This window comes from Callithrix jacchus, chromosome 1 (genome assembly GCF_049354715.1).
Source record: "Callithrix jacchus isolate 240 chromosome 1, calJac240_pri, whole genome shotgun sequence".
NCBI lineage: Eukaryota > Metazoa > Chordata > Mammalia > Primates > Cebidae > Callithrix > Callithrix jacchus.
Genome location: NC_133502.1, coordinates 127176720 through 127199135, shown reverse-complemented (window position 1 = coordinate 127199135; position 22416 = coordinate 127176720). Strand labels below are relative to the sequence as shown.

General features: G+C 38.0%; 1 protein-coding gene across 1 annotated transcript in view; it reads left to right on the top strand.

Moving 5' to 3' along the window:
* The window catches only part of MLLT3 (MLLT3 super elongation complex subunit), a 268431-nt gene that overhangs the window by 233895 nt on the left and 12120 nt on the right, over positions 1 to 22416 (top strand). The window contains 3 exon segments of the mRNA XM_003731988.6: positions 8380 to 8455; positions 10190 to 10319; positions 19736 to 19835. Coding sequence (XP_003732036.4) covers positions 8380 to 8455; positions 10190 to 10319; positions 19736 to 19835 — 306 coding nt within the window.

The following is a 22416-nucleotide window of genomic DNA, read 5'->3' as shown; positions in this document are numbered from 1 at the left end:
ACAGGCATGTTCCACCATGTCTGGCTAATATTTTTATTTTGTGTAGAGATGGGGGTCTCACTATGTTGCCTAGACTGGTCTTGAACTCCTGGCTTCAGGCAATCTTCCTGCCTTGGCCTCCCAAAGTGCTGGGATTACAGGCATTAGCCACTGCACCTGGCCTGTTATGTTATTTTTTTAAATATATATTTAAAAACTGAGTGGATTATTTTTAGTTTCTTATAGAGGAGAAACTAAATTAGGTAAACTTTTAAGTGTTTTTTTATGTTAAACAAAAAGCTACATAATGTGTAAGTTTTTTTTTTTTAATGAAAGAAGGCCTAGAACTATGGGAAGAACCTACTACTTCGGTTGGCCATGATGAAAATTGAACAGAAAGTAAATAATGTGTCTTATATTTGTGTTTTCTTCTTTTGTTAGTATTCATCCACAGTCTTTCTGGATATTTGTGCAAAGAAAAGATCATCTTTATAGCAGGCTATAGGTGTTCGGTTTCCAGGTGAGGTATACATTTGTGAAAAGTGTAGCGATGTGTCTGAAATGATTTCTGTTTATCTAGTTATACTTTACTCTTTCCCTTTTCACTAAAGAAAGGTATATAACATTCTCCTCCTTTTTCTTTATTTTGATTACTTTAAAGATCAAGTCACCAAAATTCTGTTCATAAATATAGTTGCGCATTAGAAAAGACAGAACTACTTCTGACATTTGTTACCTAAGGAGAAGGTATGCCCTCCATAGTATAGGAGCAGTGCCAGTTTATGCAGGCCTTCTCCTGTGATCTACCTTGTCACGTGCTCTCTTTTGAAACACTTGTAGTTGTAAATATGTGGTTTTCTTACTTGTCTCAGACAAAGTAATACTCTGTAGAAAATCCATTGCAAAATGATTTTCCACAGTCATTTAATGTTGAAGATTGCATTGCAAATTCTGGTAGGCCCATTGTTTTAGTAGTAAAGATATATCTTGTTTTAGGCACTAGAGGAGGTGACCTATTGTAAATAATAGTAGCAACCAAATGTTGATTAGCTACCATTAGAACAGCAGTGTGCTAAGTGTTTTTACTTTATTATATCAATTTAACATAATCACTTCTATATGAAGTTCAGTGCCCTTACTCTATGAGCAAACTAATGTCTAAGCAATCTTCCCAAAAATACACTAGCACGCAGTAGAATCAAGATACTTAAGCATATGTAGGCATACTTTTGAGACACTACAGGTTAGGTTCCAGACAATTGCAGTAAAGCAAATAGCACAATAGAATGAGTCATGTGAAGTTTTTGGTTTCCCAGTGCATATAAAAGTTATATTTATACTATATTGTAGTCTATTAAATGTGGCAATGTCCATTACCTTATTAAAATGTACCTTGTTGCCAAAAATGCTTACAATTATCTGAGCCTTCAGCTAATCATAGTCTTTTTGCTGGTAGGTCTTGACTAGATGTTGATGACTACTGATCGATTGAGGTGCTGAAGGTATGAGTGGCTGTGTCAATTTTTTGAAAATAAGACAATGAAGTTTGCTGCATGGGTTGACTCTTCCTTTCACAAAAGATTTATCTGTAGCAGATGAGGTTGTTTGATAGTGCAGTAGCATTGGACTCAATTCTTTCAAACCCTGCCACTACTTTATCAACTCAGTTTACATAATATTCAAAATTCTTTATTGTCATTTCAACAGCATTCCTAGCATTTTCACCAGGAGTAGATTCCCTCTCAAGAAACAACTTTCTTTGCTCATCCGTAAGAAGCAACTCCTCATCCGTTCAAATATTATGAGATTGCAGAACTGCAGTCACAACTTTAGATTGCACTTCTAATTCTCTTTCTGTTTCCACCGCATCTGCAGTGACTTCCTCCACTAAAGTCTCAAACCCCTCAAAGTTATCCATGAAGGTTGAATTCAGCGTTTTCCAAACTCCTTGTAATGTTCATATTTTGATCTCCTCTTGCGAATCATGAATGTTCATAATGGCATCTAGAATGGTGAATCCTTTTTCCAGAAGGTTTTTTATTTACTTTGCTCAGATCCTTCCGAGGAATCACTGTCTATGTCAGCTATAGCCTTACAAGATGTATTTCTTAAATAATAAAATTGGAAAGCTGAAATTACTTCTTGATTCATGAGCTATGGAATAATGTGTTAGCAGGCATGAAATTTTCTTGTACATCTCCATCCGAGCTTTTGAGTGATGAGGTACATTGTCAATGAGCAATAATATTTTGACAGGTATCTTTTATTCTGGATAGTAGGTCTCAACAGTGGGCTCAAACTATTCAGTAAACCATGCTGTAAACAGATGTGCTGTCATACAGGCTTTGTTGTTCCATTTCTATAGCAAAGGCAGAGTAGATTTAGCATAATTCTTAAGGGCCTTGGGATTTTCAGAATGGTAAATGAGCATTAACTTCAATATTTACCAGTTGCATTAGCCCCTAAAAAGAGTGTCAGCTTGTTCTTTGAAGCTTTAAAGGCAGGCCTTTACTTTCCTCTAGCTATGAAAGCCCTAGATGGCATCTTCTTCCGGTAGAAAGCTGTTTCATCTGCATAGAAAATCTGTTTATGGTAGCCACCTTCATCAATGTTGTTAGCTAGATCTTCTGGAGCTTCAGCTTCTGTATCAGCTCTTGCTGCTTCAACTTGCACTTTTATGTTACAGAGTTGGCTTATTTTCTTAATGGCTTATTTTTATGTTACAGAGATGGCTTATTTCACGAACCACCCTCTAGTATCATCAAACTTTCCGTCTGAAGCTTCCTCACCTCTCAGAATTTATAAAATTAAAGAGAATTAGGGACTTGCGCTGGATTAGGCTTTGGTTTAAGGGACTGTTATGGCTAGTATGCTCTTATATCCAGACCACTACAACTTTCTCCGTATCAGCAGTAAGGCTGTTTTGCTTTCTTATCATTCATGAGTTCACTGATGTAGCATTTTTAATTCAAGAACTTTTCCTTTGCATTCACAACTTGGCTAAATATTTGGTGCCAGAGGCCTAGCTTTTGGCCTGTCACCTCTTGATATGCCTTTTTCACTAAGCCTAATCATTTGTAGTTTTGATTTAAAGTAAGAGGTGTGTCTGGGTGTGGTGGCTTATGCCTGTCATCCGAGCAGTTTGGGAGGCCGAGGTGGGTAGCTCACCCGAAGTCAGGAGTTTGAAACCAGCCTGGCTAACATGGCAAAATGCCATCTCTACCAAAAATACAAAAATTAGCTTGGCATGGTGGCACACACCTATGATCCCAGTGCCTCAGGAGGCTGAGGCAGAAGAATCACTTGAACCTGGAAGGCAGAGGTTGCAGTGAGCTGAGATTGTGTCATTGCATTCCAGCCTGGATGACAAGAGCAAAACTCCTTCTCAGAAAAAAAAGTGAGAAATGTGTGACTCTTCCTTTCATTTGAACATTTAGAGGCTGTTGTAGGATTATTTATTGGCCTAATTTCAATATTGTATCTCAGGGAATAAGGAGGCCCAAGAAGAAGGAGCAAGATGGGGATTGACAGGTTTGTGGAACAGACACGCACAACATTTATTTTGCTGTCTCATATGGGTGTGGTTTGTGGTCCCCCAAAGCAATTACAATAGTAGCATCAAAGATCACTGATCTGAGATCGCCATAACAAATAGAATAATAATAAAAAAATTTGCAGTGTTGCAAGAATTTCCAGTATGTGATGGAGAGACATGAAGTGAGCACATGTTGTTGGAAAAAGGTATGAGGAAACAAAGGATGCCTGTACTTTTATCACTGCAGAGCATACATATCATTTAAAGAAACTTCATGCATAGTGTTTCGTTTCCCAGTAGGTCAGGTAAGTGTGTGGTTAGAGGATCAGCAAGAAGTAAAACATTTTTTAGTGAGGAGCATGTTGATATTTGAAAAGCAAGTGTTATATTAGCAAGGGGAAGAAAATCAGAACTTCATTGGACTTTTCTTCATTTTTGGTTTAGCATTTACAAATGTGCATGCCCTCACATGCACACAGACACAAACACATAGTTAAAATGTTTCCTAGGGAATTAGGTGGGGAAAGGAGAGTATTACATCGTGGCAATCCTTAAGGCCTGTGAAGATCTTCATCCAGTCCTGTTGATGATTAATTTTTTTCGTGTGTAAAGCAAGTAACCTTCTTTAGTTTTGTAACCATCCTTGGTTTGTTTTTGGAGGATAAATAAGATGTTTAAAAAATAAATTACATAACTCACAGTGAACTATAAGTCTGTTGGTTGGACTTGATGAAATGTAAGACAGTGGCAGCTTCCTCTAGCGGCATAGTGGCTTTTTGGGCAGTTAACACACAGGTGAATTTTGTACTAGACGGGTTAAGTTTGTTTAAGGTGTCTTCACCACACCATGGTTGTACATGCTTCATAAATGTTTTCATTGAGTGGCAGTTGTGTTTTTTCAGGCTGCCTCTGGATAAGTCCATTTTTTTTCTAATTTTTTTCACGTTGTGTTTATTCATCCTTTCTTAAATTTAAAATTCTTTGAAAATTGTGTTTTTTGTGTGTGTTTAGGGAAGAAAGGCAGACAAAGAATCAGTGGCCTCATCCTATAGTTTTTATCAGTATCTCTTGTGTAAGCTTTTTAATAAATATGCCTGGATCTCCACTATCAACCTATTAAATCAGAATCTCCTCGTATATAGGCTTCTCCCAGCTAATTCTTCTGAATATCTGTGGTTATCAGTCTCTGGGTCCTCGATCAGTGGTTCTCAGCAGTGTGGTTGGTCCCTGGACCTGCAGTGTCATCATTACCTGTGATCTTGTATAAACTTCAGGTTCCTGTTCCACTCACCTGTGTCCCTCGACCTACTGAATCCAGAACTCCTGGGTGGAGCATCAGGCTGTGTTTAACAAGTCCTCCCATGGATTTTGTTTGTTTTTGAGACGGAGTCTTGCACTTTTGCCCAGCCGGAGTACAATGGCGTGATCTCAGCTCACTGCAACCTCCACCTCCCAGGTTCAAGCGATTCTTCTGCCTCAGCTTCCCAAGTAGCTGGGATACAAGTGCCCACTACCACACCTGGCTATTTTTTGTATTTTTAGTCGAGGTGGGGTTTCACTATATTGGCTGGTCTCAAACACCTGACCTTGTTTGTGATCCACCCACCTCGGGATTAGGCCTGAGACACCAAGCCCGGCCCACTGTGGTTCTACTGTCCATGAAAGTGTGAGATGCACTGCCTTAGATCATTTTAAAAGTCCCATCTCCTGCAAACGCTTGTTCTGTCCTGACTACTAAAAGCTTTCAGGACATTGCTTGCCCACTTTTCAGCATTTTATCCTTCTTTATCCAGCTCTTTTACTTTAAACTTTCTACTTCAATGTCCTTATAGAATTAATGTCTTTCGTTATAAACCTTCTCAAATACTTTGTGGCAGAAGCAATGTGTTAATCATAAATGATGAATAAAAAGCCCTTTTTCCTGTTGTGTTATGTTTTTTACTATTGGTCAGTTTTTTGATGATCAGTAACTGTGGAATTTTTAACCTTGTTTATGGGTAAGAAGCTAAAAGAAGGCTGTCTCCTGGTTTGGTTCTGGAATTGACATGATGCTTGAGACAGATGAGTCATGTTTCACGTGGGATAGTTGGAGAGATGGCCACCATTTTCTCTTGTCATCCTAACTAATGTCACTCTCAGTGAATAGCTCTGGCAGAGTGGCTCCTTTAAGTCCAATGCAGTATGAACTAGCCAGGCAAGATGAGGAATTAGCGCTCTCTCGGCTCACTGTAAGGAAACCTCCTTTTTGGCTCTCAGATGGTTTCCAAAGCTATCAAAATAATATCATTTGCAGGCACTTTTCATGGCTGAAAGGAGCAACTTGGAGAGGAAGAGGAATACTCTGCAAACCCTGGGAGAAATGTTTTACAGCTGGGCAGTGCACATAAATGCCAACTGAATGCCCTTTCAGTTGTGTAACTCACCATTGGGGCTCAGCAGTAGAAGAGCCACTCAACAGAAATGAAGAGTACCTCACAGAACATTTGTACTTGTAAACCAACTTTTCTTTTTGGCCCACAAACAGCAATTTGTAAGACATTGTGCTACAATACTCAAGTAAATCTTGCAGTGCTGAAGGGTTGGTAGGCCACCTGCTGCTCATTAGAGATCCTGCCTGGCTCTTTTCCTGCAGAATGAGTGGTAGATTGCTGACACCTGCTTTCACATTCAGACTGAGGATGTGAATTGTGCATTAGGAATGTCTGAAAGTGTTTCCTTGTGTTCAAGTTGGTAGAGCTTGGTGCTACCTTGGGAGGAGGGGGTGAAAATTCAGTGCTGGAAGGGGAGATGAAAAAAATTAATGGTGAGAAACAAATATAAACTGAGATTTTCATCCTCATTTAGTGATTTCTGGTTGCATTCTTAGTTGTCCTTTGATTTGATCACTTTGAAGTAAAAAGATTTGTCCTATACATAGGAAACCCCAAATATTTCTCAAATCAAGACTATGAGCATATTAAAAATAGGATGGATATAAATTTGGTTATAAGAGCATTATCAAGTTATCTTGAAATAAATTTGCCTTAAATATGTAATTTTCAAGTGTGTTGGTATGATTGGTATCTTTGCTTACTTATGCCCATGTGTCTGCTTTGCCTGTCTTTACCTGCCATAGGATCTTTCATAAAAACTGTGGCAGAAGGTGGCATACAGGGGCTAATGTGCTGTCTTTAGTCACAAATAAAAAGTGCCTCTTGTATGCAATGCATTATGCTGAGTACGAGGATTACAAGAAGCACAAGACAGACCCCTAATTTTTCAAGTGCTGGCAGTCTACAGAGTATATGGGGAGAAAAGACACATTAGAGGCAGTGCAATACTGTCGTACCTCTAGCAAGAAAACGTGATACTTCTGCTATATTTCAGTGGTTTTGGAGAAGGTAGAGAACTGAGTTGGGTGGGTCAAAGAGAATGTGGAACTTTCTAGGTATTAAAGGGTAAGGAGAATTCAGAGAAAGTAAGAGGTTAGGGTATGTGTGTGACACTCTTTCCCTGCCTCTAATAGGCTGTAGAATTAAAGAAAATTTACAAAAAAAAAAAGAATGGCAGCATTTTCCCTTGACTCATTTGGGCCTGTCTGGGTATTGTTGTGAATATTGGCTTCCATTTGTGAACTGTGGATGAAAAGGGTTAGGGTTGGGTCATGGCCTTGGACCACAGTGAAATTAACTGGCTCATAATGTGATTGAACGAATAACCTTAGCCACATTACTACTATGCTTTAACCAGTTGAGTCAATCAAACATTATAGAAAGGGTAATCAAGGTATCTCTTAGAAAGAGACTTGTATTTCTCTAATGACCATGATGATGAGCTTTTTTTTCATATGTTTGTTGAGCGTAGAATTTTTTTCTTTTGAAATGCAAATCAAAACCACAATGAGATAACATCACACACCAGTTAGAATGGTGATCATAAGTCAGGAAACAACAGATGCTGAAAAGGATGTGGAGAAACAGGAAGACTTTACACTGTTGGTGGAAGTGTAAATTAGTTCAACCATGTGGAAGACAGTGTGGTGATTCCTCAAGGATCTAGAACCAGAAACACCATTTGACCCAGCAATCCCATTACTGGATAAATATCCAAAGGATTATAAATCATTCTATTATAAAGACACATGCACACATGTTTATTGCAGCACTGTTCACAATAGCAAAGACTTGGAACTAACCCAAATGCCCATCAATGATAGACCAGATAAAGAAAATGTGGCACATATACACCATGGAATACTGTGCAAATATAAAAAAGGATGAATTCATGTCCTTTTCAGGGACATGGATGAAGCTGAAAACCATCATTCTCAGCAAACTAACACCAAGCCGAACACCACATGTTCTCACTCATAAGAGGGAGTTGAACAATGAGAACACATAGACGCAGGAGGGGAACATTATACACTGGGGCCTGTTGAGGGATAGGGGTTGGGGAGAGATAGCATTAGGAAAAATATCTAATGTAGATGACAGGTTCATGGATGCTGCAAACCACCATGACACGTGTATACATCTATGTAACAAACCTGCACTTTCTGCACATGTATCCCAAAACTTAGAGTATGATTAAAAAAAAAGAGAAACCTGTATAGCAGTAAACGTGGAGTGAAATCAAAGCCAGGCCCTTTTCTCATGTAACACCCAGGTGTTTATCTCTTCATTCCTGAGTTTTTATACTTGTTTCTGCATGTAATAAAAATAAGGTAGGGACAACAAAAGATAACATGACTCTCCTGTGTTAGTACTTTGACATAATGAAATTCATCATAGTTTTTGAAGAGGCTGCTTTGAGCAACAATACTGTTTTCAACTTTAGATGCGTGGTGTCCTGTAAATTTATTGATGGTGCCTTTTTCTTCTTTAAAGTCTGAACAACCCAGTCCTGCCAGCTCCAGCTCCAGCTCCAGCTCCAGCTTCACACCATCCCAGACCAGGCAACAAGGTATCAACATCTCCCGCAAACTAGGAGATGCTTTTCTCATAAAACATCTTAATGGGTTGATATATCACCTATCTTCTACTATTTTATTATTTGAATCATAAGTTGGCTTTTATGCAGTTGTATTTATTTCCCTTAGGAATACAATTGAGTATTGTTCTGATGTATGAAGCAAGGCTCTAGAAATTCCCCCTTTTCCTGTCCCTGCCATCAGATTCTCATTGCTACCAAAGGGTTATAGACACAACCCATTCCAGGGAGTTCCCAAAGGAAATGCAATAGTAAAAGCTGTATTTAAAAGGCTTCGACATAGGGGAATAGGTTTTGAATTTTCCTCCTTCATTTTTTTCTACATATTAATAGTCTTTCTTAAGGAAATGCTAATTGACTATCTTTTGTTTTTCTCATGGCCAAGTGTTAACATAAACTCAGAATAAAGACATTTAAACTAGAATCTTTAATCATATTTTCCATTTTTGTGTATGTGGAAAATCTTCAAATGTGTAGTTTTTACATGAAAAATGCGTAGATATCAAAGTAGAATTTGTGTTTTCACATAGTATTGAACATTGCCTTTTTCATTGACCGCACTGAATTCCTGATGGCCTTGAATGTTTTGAAAAGGATTAAATTGTTTTGTGTGTTTGGACTAAGGCTAAGCTCCAGGAAAAAAAATCAAATAAAAGACAGTGATCATTTTGGCTATTCAGAGGTCTTGTTTTACTTGCTTCCAAAGAAATAAGCCCACTACAAAAGCAGAAAAATTTGGGTTTTGCGGAATGAGAGATTGTAGGTAGTCAAGATAGTAATATCTCATATATCCCTGTCATAGATTAGACTTTAAGAATGGTCTAATCCAGAATGAAAGTGCCTCTCTTTCTTCATTGTCTTTATAACCTCTTTTGTTAAGATTAAAACTATATATTTTTCTTCACGTTTAGACTAGTAAAGTGGAAATAAGCCACACTAATGAGTTTGTGTTTGTATGTGTTTTCCTTTCTGTCCTGCCCTAGAATAAAATTAGAGTTTGATTTTTTTTCTTTTTCCTGTCTGATACTGGATACTGTCTTGATTTTTCTGGGTACTGATTTAGTACGTGGTCTTATTTATGTTTATACATGCTGGTATTTTGCCAGCAATTTCTTAAAAAGTAAAATGAAAATTGGCTGCTTAACATTGCTGCAATAAGACCTTGTGTCCAAGATCAATATGAAGATCAGAGGAAGGATATTACACCATGGAATTGAAATACTTTATAATCTGAACTTGACTGAAATGCTTGCTTGACCTGAAATTGACCTTGAAATAAAAGGAACAGCTAAACCTTAATAGATCAAAAACTACCACACAAAGGCTGCATTGCCAAGAACAAGTTACAGCCACAGTGATTTATTAATCTCAACTTTTCAATACATGGATTAACCTAACAAAACATACTAATAGATCTTTCTTTTTCTTTTTAGATATAATTTTTCTTAGGGAAGAAAAGTACACAGAAAAAATTTCCTAGAAAATAGAGATTCTTTAATGAACAGTTTGGGAATCTATTATGAAAACAATAGTGTTTTGGGAGAGATTTGAGTTTTAGAAACTATATCAAATTTGCCTTGTAAATTGCATAAATATGATGATTATTTTTAACCAATGTTCAGGCTAGTAAGCATTGCCCTGTTTCTAAAATGGCTAAGTGTGTTTGAGTATGTGTTTGATTACCTGTGGTTCATTGTCATTACTCAGGTCCTTTAAGGTCTATAATGAAAGATCTGCATTCCGATGACAATGAGGAGGAATCAGATGAAGTGGAGGATAATGACAATGACTCTGAAATGGAGAGACCTATAAATAGAGGAGGCAGCCGAAGTCGCAGGTGAGTGTCTTGGAAGGAAAGAGGTTGCCTGTGATGAAGTCAGATTCTCACTAGCCCTACTGGTATAATCACAGTGAAGGTGTGAAACACCAAACACGGCAGTAGATGGTCACATTAGTTTGATCCTGGGGCACCTTGGCATGCCTACACTCAGTTTACAGGGAACTATTTCCCCTTTTTCTCAGAAAGAGGCTTTTCCTCTAAAAATTTTATAGGAAAAAGCCATATTTGAAGTCCTTGGATGCCAGGTGGTGGGACTGACCATTGAACTAACGTCTGTTTTCATTTGAAGAGTTTGTATAGATCTACTGCTGGAGATGGTCTCAGAATTGGAAGAACTGTGTTTGCTGTTTGTAGTTAGAAATAGATAATTGGCTCTAGTAAATTATGTGTGTGACCTAATTAAAACTAGGATCACCTGTGTGTTTTCCAGAAAATAAATTCCTTTTAAGTGTGCTGACAATTAGGTACCTTAAGTAGCTTTAATGCTGTGAGGCATAATTCCACGTTATAAGATGGTAATTCATGTCACTTATAATTAATAGTCAAAATGAAATTGCCCTGAGGATTTTATTTCTTGAGGAAAACAAATAGGCATGCTCACTTTAATTTGTCTTGGATGGAAAAAATACAAATCTACTTGAACTTAAAATCCAATTACATTTATAATGTATTGCATTAAATCTTTTCCTGTTATCCATTACTATGTAGAAGACCCTAAGATTAAAAAAAAGTGCAATCTTAACCCAAACTAGAGAGAACATATGTTTCCTAATTGCCTATGCTTTGGTGTTCTATGAAAAGAGCCTCCTTAGGGTGTGTGCCCTATCAGATATCTCAATGACGATTTCTTAAGGTCTCTGTCTATTCAAGACAGTTTCTTACGGTTGTATTCAACACCTCTTTCTCTCCTTGTCTCTCAAACTTACCTGTCAGCATTCCTTTTAAATCGGAGAAAATAACCTCTTTATTATGACATTGGCTTATAACATTCCCCTTTAGAAGTCTTTTGTCTGATAAAAAGGAAACTGGCAGGGAAAAAAGACCTGAAAATGAACTGAAACTTCAAGTAGCTTACTTAAATCAACCAAAATTCTGACCACTGGCTGCTCTCGAATTTGGTTGATGAAAATGTGTGACCTATTTAGATGATTTTCCAAGTTGTTATTTAGAAGACCTGGATATTCTCTGATTAGCTGTTGCCCACCTACTTACTACTCCAACCCCTAAGTTGATGTGGTCATTATACAGGTTTATGAGTCATGTGATGCAGATATACATTGTCGGGGCTGCTTTTCTTGTTCCCTGCCTGACATGCACTGTGTTAGCATGGCAGCAGCGCCAGTGTAACATTTGATCTTCACTGCGCTTGTGAAGTCTCAACTGTTTAATCAGTTTAAATACTCAGCCTTCCACTTCACTCAAGAAGTGTTTCAAAACAGCGCTTCAACTGAACACTTCATTAATGTAATTTAGTTAAGAAAAACAAGTTCTATCAGTTTTTACTAAAAGGATGTCCCAGGGTATCCTTTTCATTTCCTATCTTGTATCTTGTCTCCGTGAATGTTATAGAACTAGAATGTGATTGCCTATTCAGAGTGAAAGAAAAGCTATCCTGATTTCTAAAACAGTTTCTGTTTCTGAGAAGCATGTATTAGGTGCTATATAACCAGAGAGAAGGAGCAAACAACTGAAGAAGGACATCTCTGAGGGAGGACCACATTCAGCACAGTAGAATAAAGAAATCTCTCCTATTCTGGATAAAAGAAAATTCCATTTTCTTCTGAAAAGAAAAAATGGGGAGGAGGTGATGTTTATTGCCTTTACTTGTTTAATTTTTGAAGGATATCACTGTAGTTTTTTTTTTAAGAACACTTTAAATAAATTTATTCAAAATAAAAACAAAATTCGGATATTAATATTAGGTACTAGGAAAGCAAGGCTAATAGCAAGATAAATAATAAAATTAAAAATGATAAAGATGTTTTAAAGTCATGAATTCAAAATTCTTGGTAGAGTTAAGACCCACAGAATTACATTAATATTTATAAACTGCAGATAGATTTGAGATTGAGTTTCTAAAAATAATGGAGGAAAATGTACAGAATATTTTGTTGCTTAAAATGTAAAGTACTGTACTTTTTAAGCATGACTCTAAAACCAGAAGATCAAAGTATATATTTAATCTACCAATGAAAGAAGTTTACATTTTATAAGAATACAATGAAATTGGCTGGACGGATCCAAGATGGCCGATCGCTAACATCCCGGGATTGCAGCTTTCAGGGAAGGCGCGGAGAACTAGAGGATGCCACACTTTCAGACAAATTCTGGTCGCTCACGGAGCAGGAGATCCCCCAGTGGAGGAAACACACGGGTGGCCAGCGCGACTCTCGTGGCCGGTGCAGCGGTTCCGCTGGCACCTCGGCGCGCAGCTCTCGGAGCAAAGTAAACAGGTTCGGAGGACTTGCATGGGTCCCCAGCAGGACACCGGAGCCCGGCGCAGCCGCTGAGAAACACCTCGGCTTGAGAGCGCTCAGCGCAGAGTAAATAGGACCGGTTTCCCTTCTGACCGAGGTTTGGAGCCCCGGGAAGGCAGAGTCGCCTACTACGGACACAAGAAGGAAGCCCGACAGGAGAATCCTGGGCAGAAAAGCACCGTCAGTTTTAACGCCGCTGCTCTGGCCCTGGGAACCAACAACCTGGACGCCCACTCAAGAGACCTAACCTGAAAGTTGGTAATTTCAAAGAGACAGGAGGATAAATTTACAATGACGGGAAGAAACCAGCATAAAAAAGCTGAGAATACTCAAAATCAGAACGCCTCTCCCTCTAAAGATGATCACAGTTCCACATCAACAATGGAACAAGGCTTGATGGAGAACGAGCGCATCCCAGTGACAGAATCACTCTTCAAGGAATGGATAATAAGAAACTTCGGTGAGTTAAAAGACCATGTTGTAGCCCAACATAAAGAAACTAGAAACTTTGAAAAAAAGTTTGATGAAATCCTATTGAGAATAGACAACTTAGAGCGGAGTATGAGTGAATTAATGGAACTAAAGAATACAATACAGGAACTCCGAGAAGTATGCACAGGTTTAAACACTCGAATTGTTCAAGCAGAAGAAGGGATATCAGAGGTCAAAGTCCAACTTAATGAAATAAAACGTGAAGAAAAGATTAGAGAAAAAAGGATAAAAAGGAATGAGCAAAGTCTCCAAGAAATGTGGGACTATGTGAAAAGACCAAATTTACGTTTGATAGGTATACCTGAATGCGACGGAGAGAATGAATCCAAGCTGGAAAATACCCTTCAGGATATTATTCAGGAAAATTTTCCTAAACTAGCAAAGCAGGTCAAAATTCAACCCCAGGAAATACAGAGAACACCACAAAGATATTCCTCAAGAAGAGCAACCCCAAGGCACATAATCGTTAGATTCACCAGGGTGGAAACGAAGGAGAAAATACTAAGGGCAGCCAGAGAGAAAGGTCATGTTACCCACAAAGGCAAGCTTATCAGACTTACAGCAGATCTCTCAGCAGAAACTCTACAATCCAGAAGAGAGTGGGGGCCAATATTCAACATTCTCAAAGAACAGAACCTTCAGCCCAGAATTTCATATCCAGCCAAACTAAGCTTCACAACTGAAGGAAAAATAAAATCTTTTATGAACAAGCAAGAACTCAGAGATTTTATTACCACCAGGCCCGCTTTACAAGAGCTTCTGAAAGAAGCATTACACACAGAAAGAAACAACCAGTATTAGCCTTTCTAAAAATACACCAAAAAGTAAAGAGCACCAACATAAAGAAGAATTTACACCAACGAATGGATAAAACAGCCAGTCAACATCAAATGGCAGTAACCCTAAATTTAAATCGACCAAATCCCCCAATCAAAAGACACAGCCAAAACCCAACGGCATGTTACATCCAGACCTGTTTCACATGCAAGGATACACAAAGACTCAAAGGGATGGAGAAAGATTTACCAACCAAATGGAGAGCAAAAATAAATAATAAATAAATAAAAAGCAGGAGTTGCAATTCTCATATCGGAGAAAATAGATTTTAAAGCAACAAAGATATAGTGGTAAAAGGATCAATGCAACAACAAGAGCTAACGATCCTAACACCCAGATACGAGACTTAGATTCAATGAGACAGAAAATTAATAAGGATATCAAGGACTCGAACTCAGATCCGGAACAAGTAAACTTAATAAATATTCATAGAGCTCTCCACTTCAAATACACAAAATATACATTCTTGTCAATACCACATCACACATACCCATAAGTTTAAATGAAACATTGATTGGCCATTATTAATACTCAGTCTTTTTCAAAATAAAGCAATATTTCCATTTACTCTCCCTCTTTCTCTTCCTCTTTCTTCCTCTCCTTTACTTATTATTTTTTTTTTCTTTCCTTCTCTCAAAAAAAAAAGAAATCAACTTGTAAACCTCTAGATCCAGGTCGGCAATGTCTCTCTCATTGCTTGATTTCCTTCCTTCCCTTCCCTCCCTCCCTCCCTCCCCCCCCCACTTCCTCCCTTCTTTCCTTCCTTCCTTCATCCCTTCCTTCCTCCCTACCATCCTCCTTCCCTCCCTCCCCGCTTCCTCCCTTCCTTCCTTCCTTCCTTCATCCTTTCCTTCCTCCCTACCGTCCTTCTTCCCTCCCTTCCTGCCTTCCCCCCCCCAGCAAAAAAAAAGAATACAATGAAATTGTTCACATCTCTGGTGAGCAAAGATTCAAATGTTTGAAATTAAATTATACTTATGAGAAATTAAATTCTATTTATGAGTACAGGGAAACAGGAACCTATATATTGTTGTGATATTATAAGTGGTGGCAACTTTTTGGAGGACAATTTCCCAGTGTTTGACTTAGCATTTTCACTGCTTGCAATTGACACTACTGCTATGGTCACCAATGGTATGCTGAAAAATGTCCTCCTGAGATACCCACAGCCTAATTCCTGAAACTATGAATATTAATTTATTTAGTAAAACGGACTTTGCAAATACATTTACATTAAAGGATCTTGAGATGGGAGATTATTGTGGAATATCTGGATGGGTCCTAAATTTGATGAGAATTTAACATGTAGTTAGAAGGAGATTTGGACTTTATCCCTGGGAGGCAAGACTGGTTCAACATATGCAAATCAATAAATGTAATCCATCACATAAACAGAACCAATGACAAAAACTACATGATTATCTCAATAGATGCAGAAAAGGTCTTCAGTAAAATTCAACAGCCCTTCATGCTAAAAACTCAATAAACTAGGTAATGATGGAACATATCTCAAAATAAATAATAAGAGCTATTTATGGCAAACCCACAGCCAGTATCATACTGAATGGGCAAAAGCTGGAAGCATTCCCTTTGAAAACTGGCACAAGACAAGGATGCCCTCTCTCACCACTCCTGTTCAACATAGTATTGGAAGTTCTGACTGGGGCAATCAGGCAAGAGAAAGAAATAAGTGTATTTAGTTAGGAAAGGGGGAAGTCAAATTGTCTGTAGATGACATGATTGTATATTTAGAAAACTGCATTGTCTCAGCCCAAAATCTCAGCTGATAAGCAACTTCAGCAAAGTCTCAGGATACAAAAATCAGTGTGCACAAATCACAAGCATTCCTATACACCAAAAACCGACAAACAGAGAGACCAATCATGAGTGAACTCTCATTCACAATTGCTACAAAGAGAACAAAATACCTAGGAATACAACTCAGAAGAGATGTGAAGGACCTCTTCAAGGAGAACTACAAACCACTGCTTAAGGAAATAAGAGGACACAAACAAATGAAAAAGCATTCCGTGCTCATGGTTAGAAAGAATCAGTATAGTGAAAATGGCCATACTGCCCAAAGTAACTTAGAGATTCAATGCTGTTCCCTTCAGGCTACCATTGGCTTTCTTCACAGAATTAGAAAAAATGATTTAAATTTCCTGAGGAACCAAAAAAGAGCCCATATAGCAAGGCAATCCTAAGCAAAAAGAACAAAGCTGGAGGCATCATGCTACCTGACTTCAAACTATACTACAAGGCTACAGTAATCAAAACAGCATGGTACTGGTACCAAACAGCTATGGACCAATGGAACAGAACAGAGGCCTCAGAAATAATGCCACACAGCTACAACCATCGGATCTTTGACAAACCTGACAAAAACAAGCAATGGGGAGGGATTCTCTATTTAATAAATGGTGTTGGGAAAACTGGCTAGCCATTTGCAGAAAGCTGAAACTGGACCGCTTTCTTACACCTTATACAAAAATTAACTCAAGATGGATAAAGATTTAAACCTAAGACCTAAAACCATAAAAATTCTAGAAGAAAACCTAGGCAGTACCATTCAAGACATAGCCATGGACAAAGACCTCATGACTAAAACACCAAAAGCAATGGCAATAAAAGGCAAAATTGACTAATGGGATCTAATTAAACTAAAGAGCTTCTGCACAGTAAGAGAAACTGTCATCAGAGTGAATGGGCAACAAACAGAATGGGAGAAAATTTTTGCAATCTATCCATCTGACAAAGGGTTAATATCCAGAATCTACAAGGAACTTAAACAGATTTACAAGAAAAAATAACCCCATCAAAAAGTGGGTAAAGGATATGAAGAGACATTTTTCAAAAGAAGACATTTATGTGGCCAATAAACACGAAAAAATGCTCATCATCACTGGTCATTAGAGAAATGCAAATCAAAACTACAATGAGGTACCATCTCACACCGGTTATAATGGTGATCATTAAAAAGTCAGGAGACAACAGATGCTGGAGAGGATGTGGAGAAATAGGAATGCTTTTACACTGTTGGTAGGAGTGTAAATTAGTTCAACCATTGTGGAAGACAGTGTGGCGATTCTTGAGGATCTAGAACCAGAAATCCTATTTGACCCAGCAATCCCATACTGGGTATATACCCAAAGGATTATAAATCATTCTACTATAAAGACACATGTACATGTATGTTTATTGCAGCACTGTTCACCATAGCAAAGACTTGGAACAACCCAAATGCCCGTCAGTGATAGACTGGATAAAGAAAATGTTGCACATGTACACCATGAATACTATACGACCATAAGAAAGGATGAGTGATGTCATTTTCTGGGACATGAATGAAGCTGAAAACCATCATTCTCAGCAAACTAACACAGGAATAGAAAACCAAACACTCCTAAGTGGGAGTTGAACAATTAGAACACATGGATACAGGAGGAAACATCATACACCAGGGCCTGTCAGGGGGTGGGAGGATAGGGGAGGGAATAGCATTAGAGAAATACCTGATGTAGATGATGGGTTGATGGGTGCAGCAAACCACCATTGCAAGTGTATACCTATGTAACAAACCTGCACATTCTGCACATGTATCCCAGAACTTAAGCATAATAATAATAAAAAAATCAAACTCCTGCTGTAAACTAGAAAAGCAAAGAAAATATTGCAAACAACATTCTTTCAGACATTGGACAATAGGCTCTATAAGGGCTGTGATCTCTGAGGAAAGGAAAATCAGTAAGGGTAAGTCCCTAATGGCTCTAGTGCTCTGGTTGGAGGTAGGTTCCAAGACATAGTGCAGGGAGGAATAACTTAAAGGGAAGTCTGAAAATCCTGCTGGGTTATAGAGTCAGAGATTGTAGGTCTAGTTTGAGTAAGAGGAAGCAGTAAGGGGAATTTTAGAGATCTGTAGAGGTATCCTTCATGTTTCTGGCAAAGCATGCATCTGCATATCCATGGTGGAAACCTCCACAGGTCTAGGAAAAGAATAATCAAACACCAGCAGGCCACTCAATTCCCAAAGCTTACACATGGCTTAGAGAGACTATGTCTTCATTAGCCAGGAAGAAAAGATACCTTAATACATGGGACATCAGTTACAATACTTAGATTTTGTTTACTGGGAGAGTTTATGTGGAGCTGGTATTAGACTTTAAGTATGTGACAAAATTAATCAGTGAAACCATCTGCAACTGGTACAAGGAATTTTTTTTAGGGAAAGGTTTTTGTTGTTTATTATAATTTCAGTTGCCTTAATAGATACAGTGTTGCTCAGGGAGTGTATTTCTTCAGGAGAGAGATTTGATGATTTTCATTTTTTAGGGAATTGATTCATTTCATCTGGGTTGAATTTATGGTGATGAATTTGTTCCTAATATTCCCTTTTATTCACTTAATATCAGTGTATTCTGTAGTACTGTTATCTCTATCACTTCTAATATTGGTAAGTTGTATCTTATAACTTTTTTTTTTGCTGATCAGTCTGGGTAGAGTTTTCTGAACTTCAACTGATCTCAAGATGCCAGCCTTTGATTTCACTGATTTTCTGTTCATTTATTTTCTTTTGATAGATATCTAGTTTGTTATGGATTTTTCTTAATTTAGAAAAATGCTTAATAAGAAAAGTTTTGCTTTTCTATCTTTAAGGTTTTAGATGATGTATTAATTTCCTAATGGGGCTGTAACAGATTATCACAAATTTAGTAGTTAAAAAAAAAAAAAGAAATTTATTCTCGTATAGTTCTGGAGGCCAGAAGTTTGAACAAAGTCTTATGGGGCTGGAATTAAGATACCAGCAGAACTTTGGCAGGGAACTCCATTGTTTGCTTATTTCAGCTTCTGGAAGTCCCCACACTCCTTGACTCAAGGCTGTATCCCTCCAATCTCTCCCTCCATAATCACCTTGTAGTTTTCTAAAGCATGTATCCCAAACATACCGTTTATTTGTGTTGCCGTAGCGTATTTCCAATGAATTGTTTTATCAGTGTTCAGAGCTAGAGACAGCCTTGAATAATGGCACAGTAGAAATGACTGGTAGTGGTCCCAGCATGCCAGGCTCCATACGTTCGTTCCTTAAATGTCACTCTGTGCTGTCAGTGGTACAGAGCTGTTTTCCACGTTCTTCATGAAGTTTCATTTATGCAGTTGCTTCTTCCTCTGCAGCCTGCATTCTAGCCATGTTTGTGACTTTTTCATCTGTAGCAGATTGGTAGACGGAAAGGAAAATAAAGATAGTAACCTACAAACTGTCTAATTTGCTGTCCTTTATAGTGGCTGAGCACTAACTTTGGGCCACATTGCTTGTATTTGAATTCCAGAGCCACCTTTACCTATGTGACCCTAGATGAGTGACCCAGTCTTTCTAAGTCCCAGTTTACTCATCTGTGAAATAGGAGATACTGAAAAAGAGAAATGGCAGGTATAGCACTTAACACAGTTCCAGATACAAAGTAAGCACCAATACATGGTAGCGGTAGTGAGTTAAAATGAACTTGTCAAGGGTATTGTATGGATTCCGTGCTTTCTGCACCTGTTTCTATGGGTATTTCAAGAATCATCTGTTTGTAATGATGTGGATAACTTGTCTCTGTTTCCTTTCAGAGTTAGCTTAAGTGATGGCAGTGATAGCGAAAGCAGTTCTGCTTCTTCACCCCTACATCACGAACCTCCACCGCCCTTATTAAAAACCAACAACAACCAGGTAAATTGTGGGGTTTGCACTTTCCAAGACTCTGCAGAGCTAGGTGTAATCATTTTTACAAAGCATGTGAAACTTTTCACCCTGAATTTTAAACAAACTTCTCTTGATGCCAGATAGATGGGAAGCCACAGCCTTTGGAATAAACACGTAGTTAGGGTAAAAGAGCATCTGTTGTCATGAGAAGATGAGTGTGTTCCACTGGATGGGTTAATTAAGTAGGTGCAATAAGAGAGCGTGACAAAATGTATTTCCCATTTACTCCTGATTTCAATATACTTTACACCTCAGCAGTAAGTAGGTGCCTTAATTAGGAAGAATATGACCTTTGGGGCTAGTGTTTTTTCCTACTGGTAATTTACTGGTAGGAAATTAACTTGTAGCTTTTGATTCTCAGTTTTCTTATCTGTTAAATGACATTAATACTACCTTTTAGGTTATTGGGAAGATGACAAATAATATACCTAAAAAGGCAGTACACAGCCCCGACTTGGTACTCACTTGATGATAATTCATTATTATAGGTGGTTGACCTCAGATTTCTCATCCAAGAAAAAAGGATTATTACTTGAGATTTTAAGGAATAGTTAATAAAATGTGAGAACATAATAGTCATTATCATTGTTGTTACAACTCGAGCTAAAGGAAAGTGTATTAATTTGATAGTCAACTAAAATATAATTATTTGGATAAGACCTAGGCAGAACTTTGAAGGCTATGATAAAGAGCATTTGTTAAATAAATTAGATTGGGATCTTTTCTTTGCTACTAAAATAAACTATTTTCAGTATCATTAACAATGTAAAAGCCTCACTGAGCATTGAGTTGATACTCTTATTACCATAGTTTTTCTTATCTTTTTGTTTCAACATATTTCCTATGACCTCTACAAAAATGCTTCATTCAAGTTATTATACAAATATTAACTTGAAAACTAAACTGTGTTTTTCTGAAAATATTATGTTTCACAGGTGTCCTTCAATTTTAAATGGTCTTACCCTTAAATCTTTATGTTACTTGGAAAATGTTAGTTTATAGCTGAAGACCATTTCTTTTTGCATTTTATTTAAAGCACTAACAGAGATCTCTTATAGTATAAAATTCTTCATTTGTAAGTTTTGTCTATAATGCAAATCCGTTCTTGTTAAGCAGGACTGATACTAGTGCTCTTTATTGTACCAGTTAGAGTTCAACCGCAGTTTCTTTGTGTCCTACATAAAAATCGAAGTCCAGCCTCATTATCTGTTATAGTTGGGGTATTCAGCAACTTATTTACTTCTTTTTCCACATCCTGGCTCTTCCCCATCTTCAGGGCCAGCCATCTTTTACCTCTGGTGTGGATGCCTGCCTCCACAAGTCAGGCATTTCAGAGGAAAGTAAAAAGAGGATATATGCATCATGGCCAGTCATCTGAGAACACTGGACTGGTTAAGTAGATAATTTGGGATCCTTTCATAAATCTGTGCTTCAGTGAGAACTGGCATTAGGACAGAATTTGTACCTTGATGATATTTTTATATCCAACTTAAGCCTGTTTCGGCTTGATTTCTGCATCTAGTGGGTGGTGTATCCGAGCTACAATACATCATGGGCACAGCAGTGGCAGTGCCAGGAGGGAAGGACATTAGGATCTGCTTTTGTGCCTTTCACTAATTTCCTTCAGTATCTCTCCTCATCACAGTGAAGAGTAGGCTTGCTAGGGAAGGCAGCTCCAGCAAGCTCCTTTTATGCCCTTCAAACCGTATGGCTGCCCTTAAGCCCTTCATGACTAGGCAGTCTTGAACTGACCTTGGCTTTAGGGAAAGGTTTAGACTCTTTGTCAGACTATTTTTCACCTGTCTAGCAAAATAAAACCAAAGCAGATAGCATCTATCTGGAGAGGGTAGAAGTTACCTTATCTGATTAAGTAGCATACCCCTGGTTCTTTGGTGTATTTATTTGGCAAATGCCGCTTCACACATGTGAATCATCAGTCTGCCAGTAATACTCTATTATGTGTGACTTTCTCCATGACCTGTAAGCATGATAAGAAAGTCCATGTGCTTCTACTTTTAGGTAGTCTGGGTTAGGAAATACATGTGCCACAAGAGAGGTTACCTCCTTAGTACTATGTCTTGGAGCTGAGAGGACAAGAAAAGGTTTTTAAAACTTTGTTTAGTATTGATTTCTTAGCCCCCTCAAGTCACTTGCATTGGGGTCAGGTGTGATACTATCCCTTTAAATCAAGCTTCTGGGACATAAAAAAATTATTAGTATATCTTAATTCTCCATGTTGATGGTGTAAGAGAGTAAAAATTTCTTAAAAATCTAAAAATCAATTAAATTTTACTCTGGAATGACTTTTTAGTCATATTTGAATGTGTGTGTATGTGCAGGAGGGAGGGAGCAAAGCAGGGGGAGAGAGACAGGCCTAGAGAGAGAGCATGAATCTGAATTTTCACATTTACGAATTGAGAACATACTTGGAAGGACTAACTCCAAAATGGGAAGACTCTGAGTTTCTTCCTTCCATACTCCTTGCCTGTTCTCTCTCTATGAATTGATAATGATCTCTGAGTTTGGTTAAGTACCAGGCAAAGCTGAA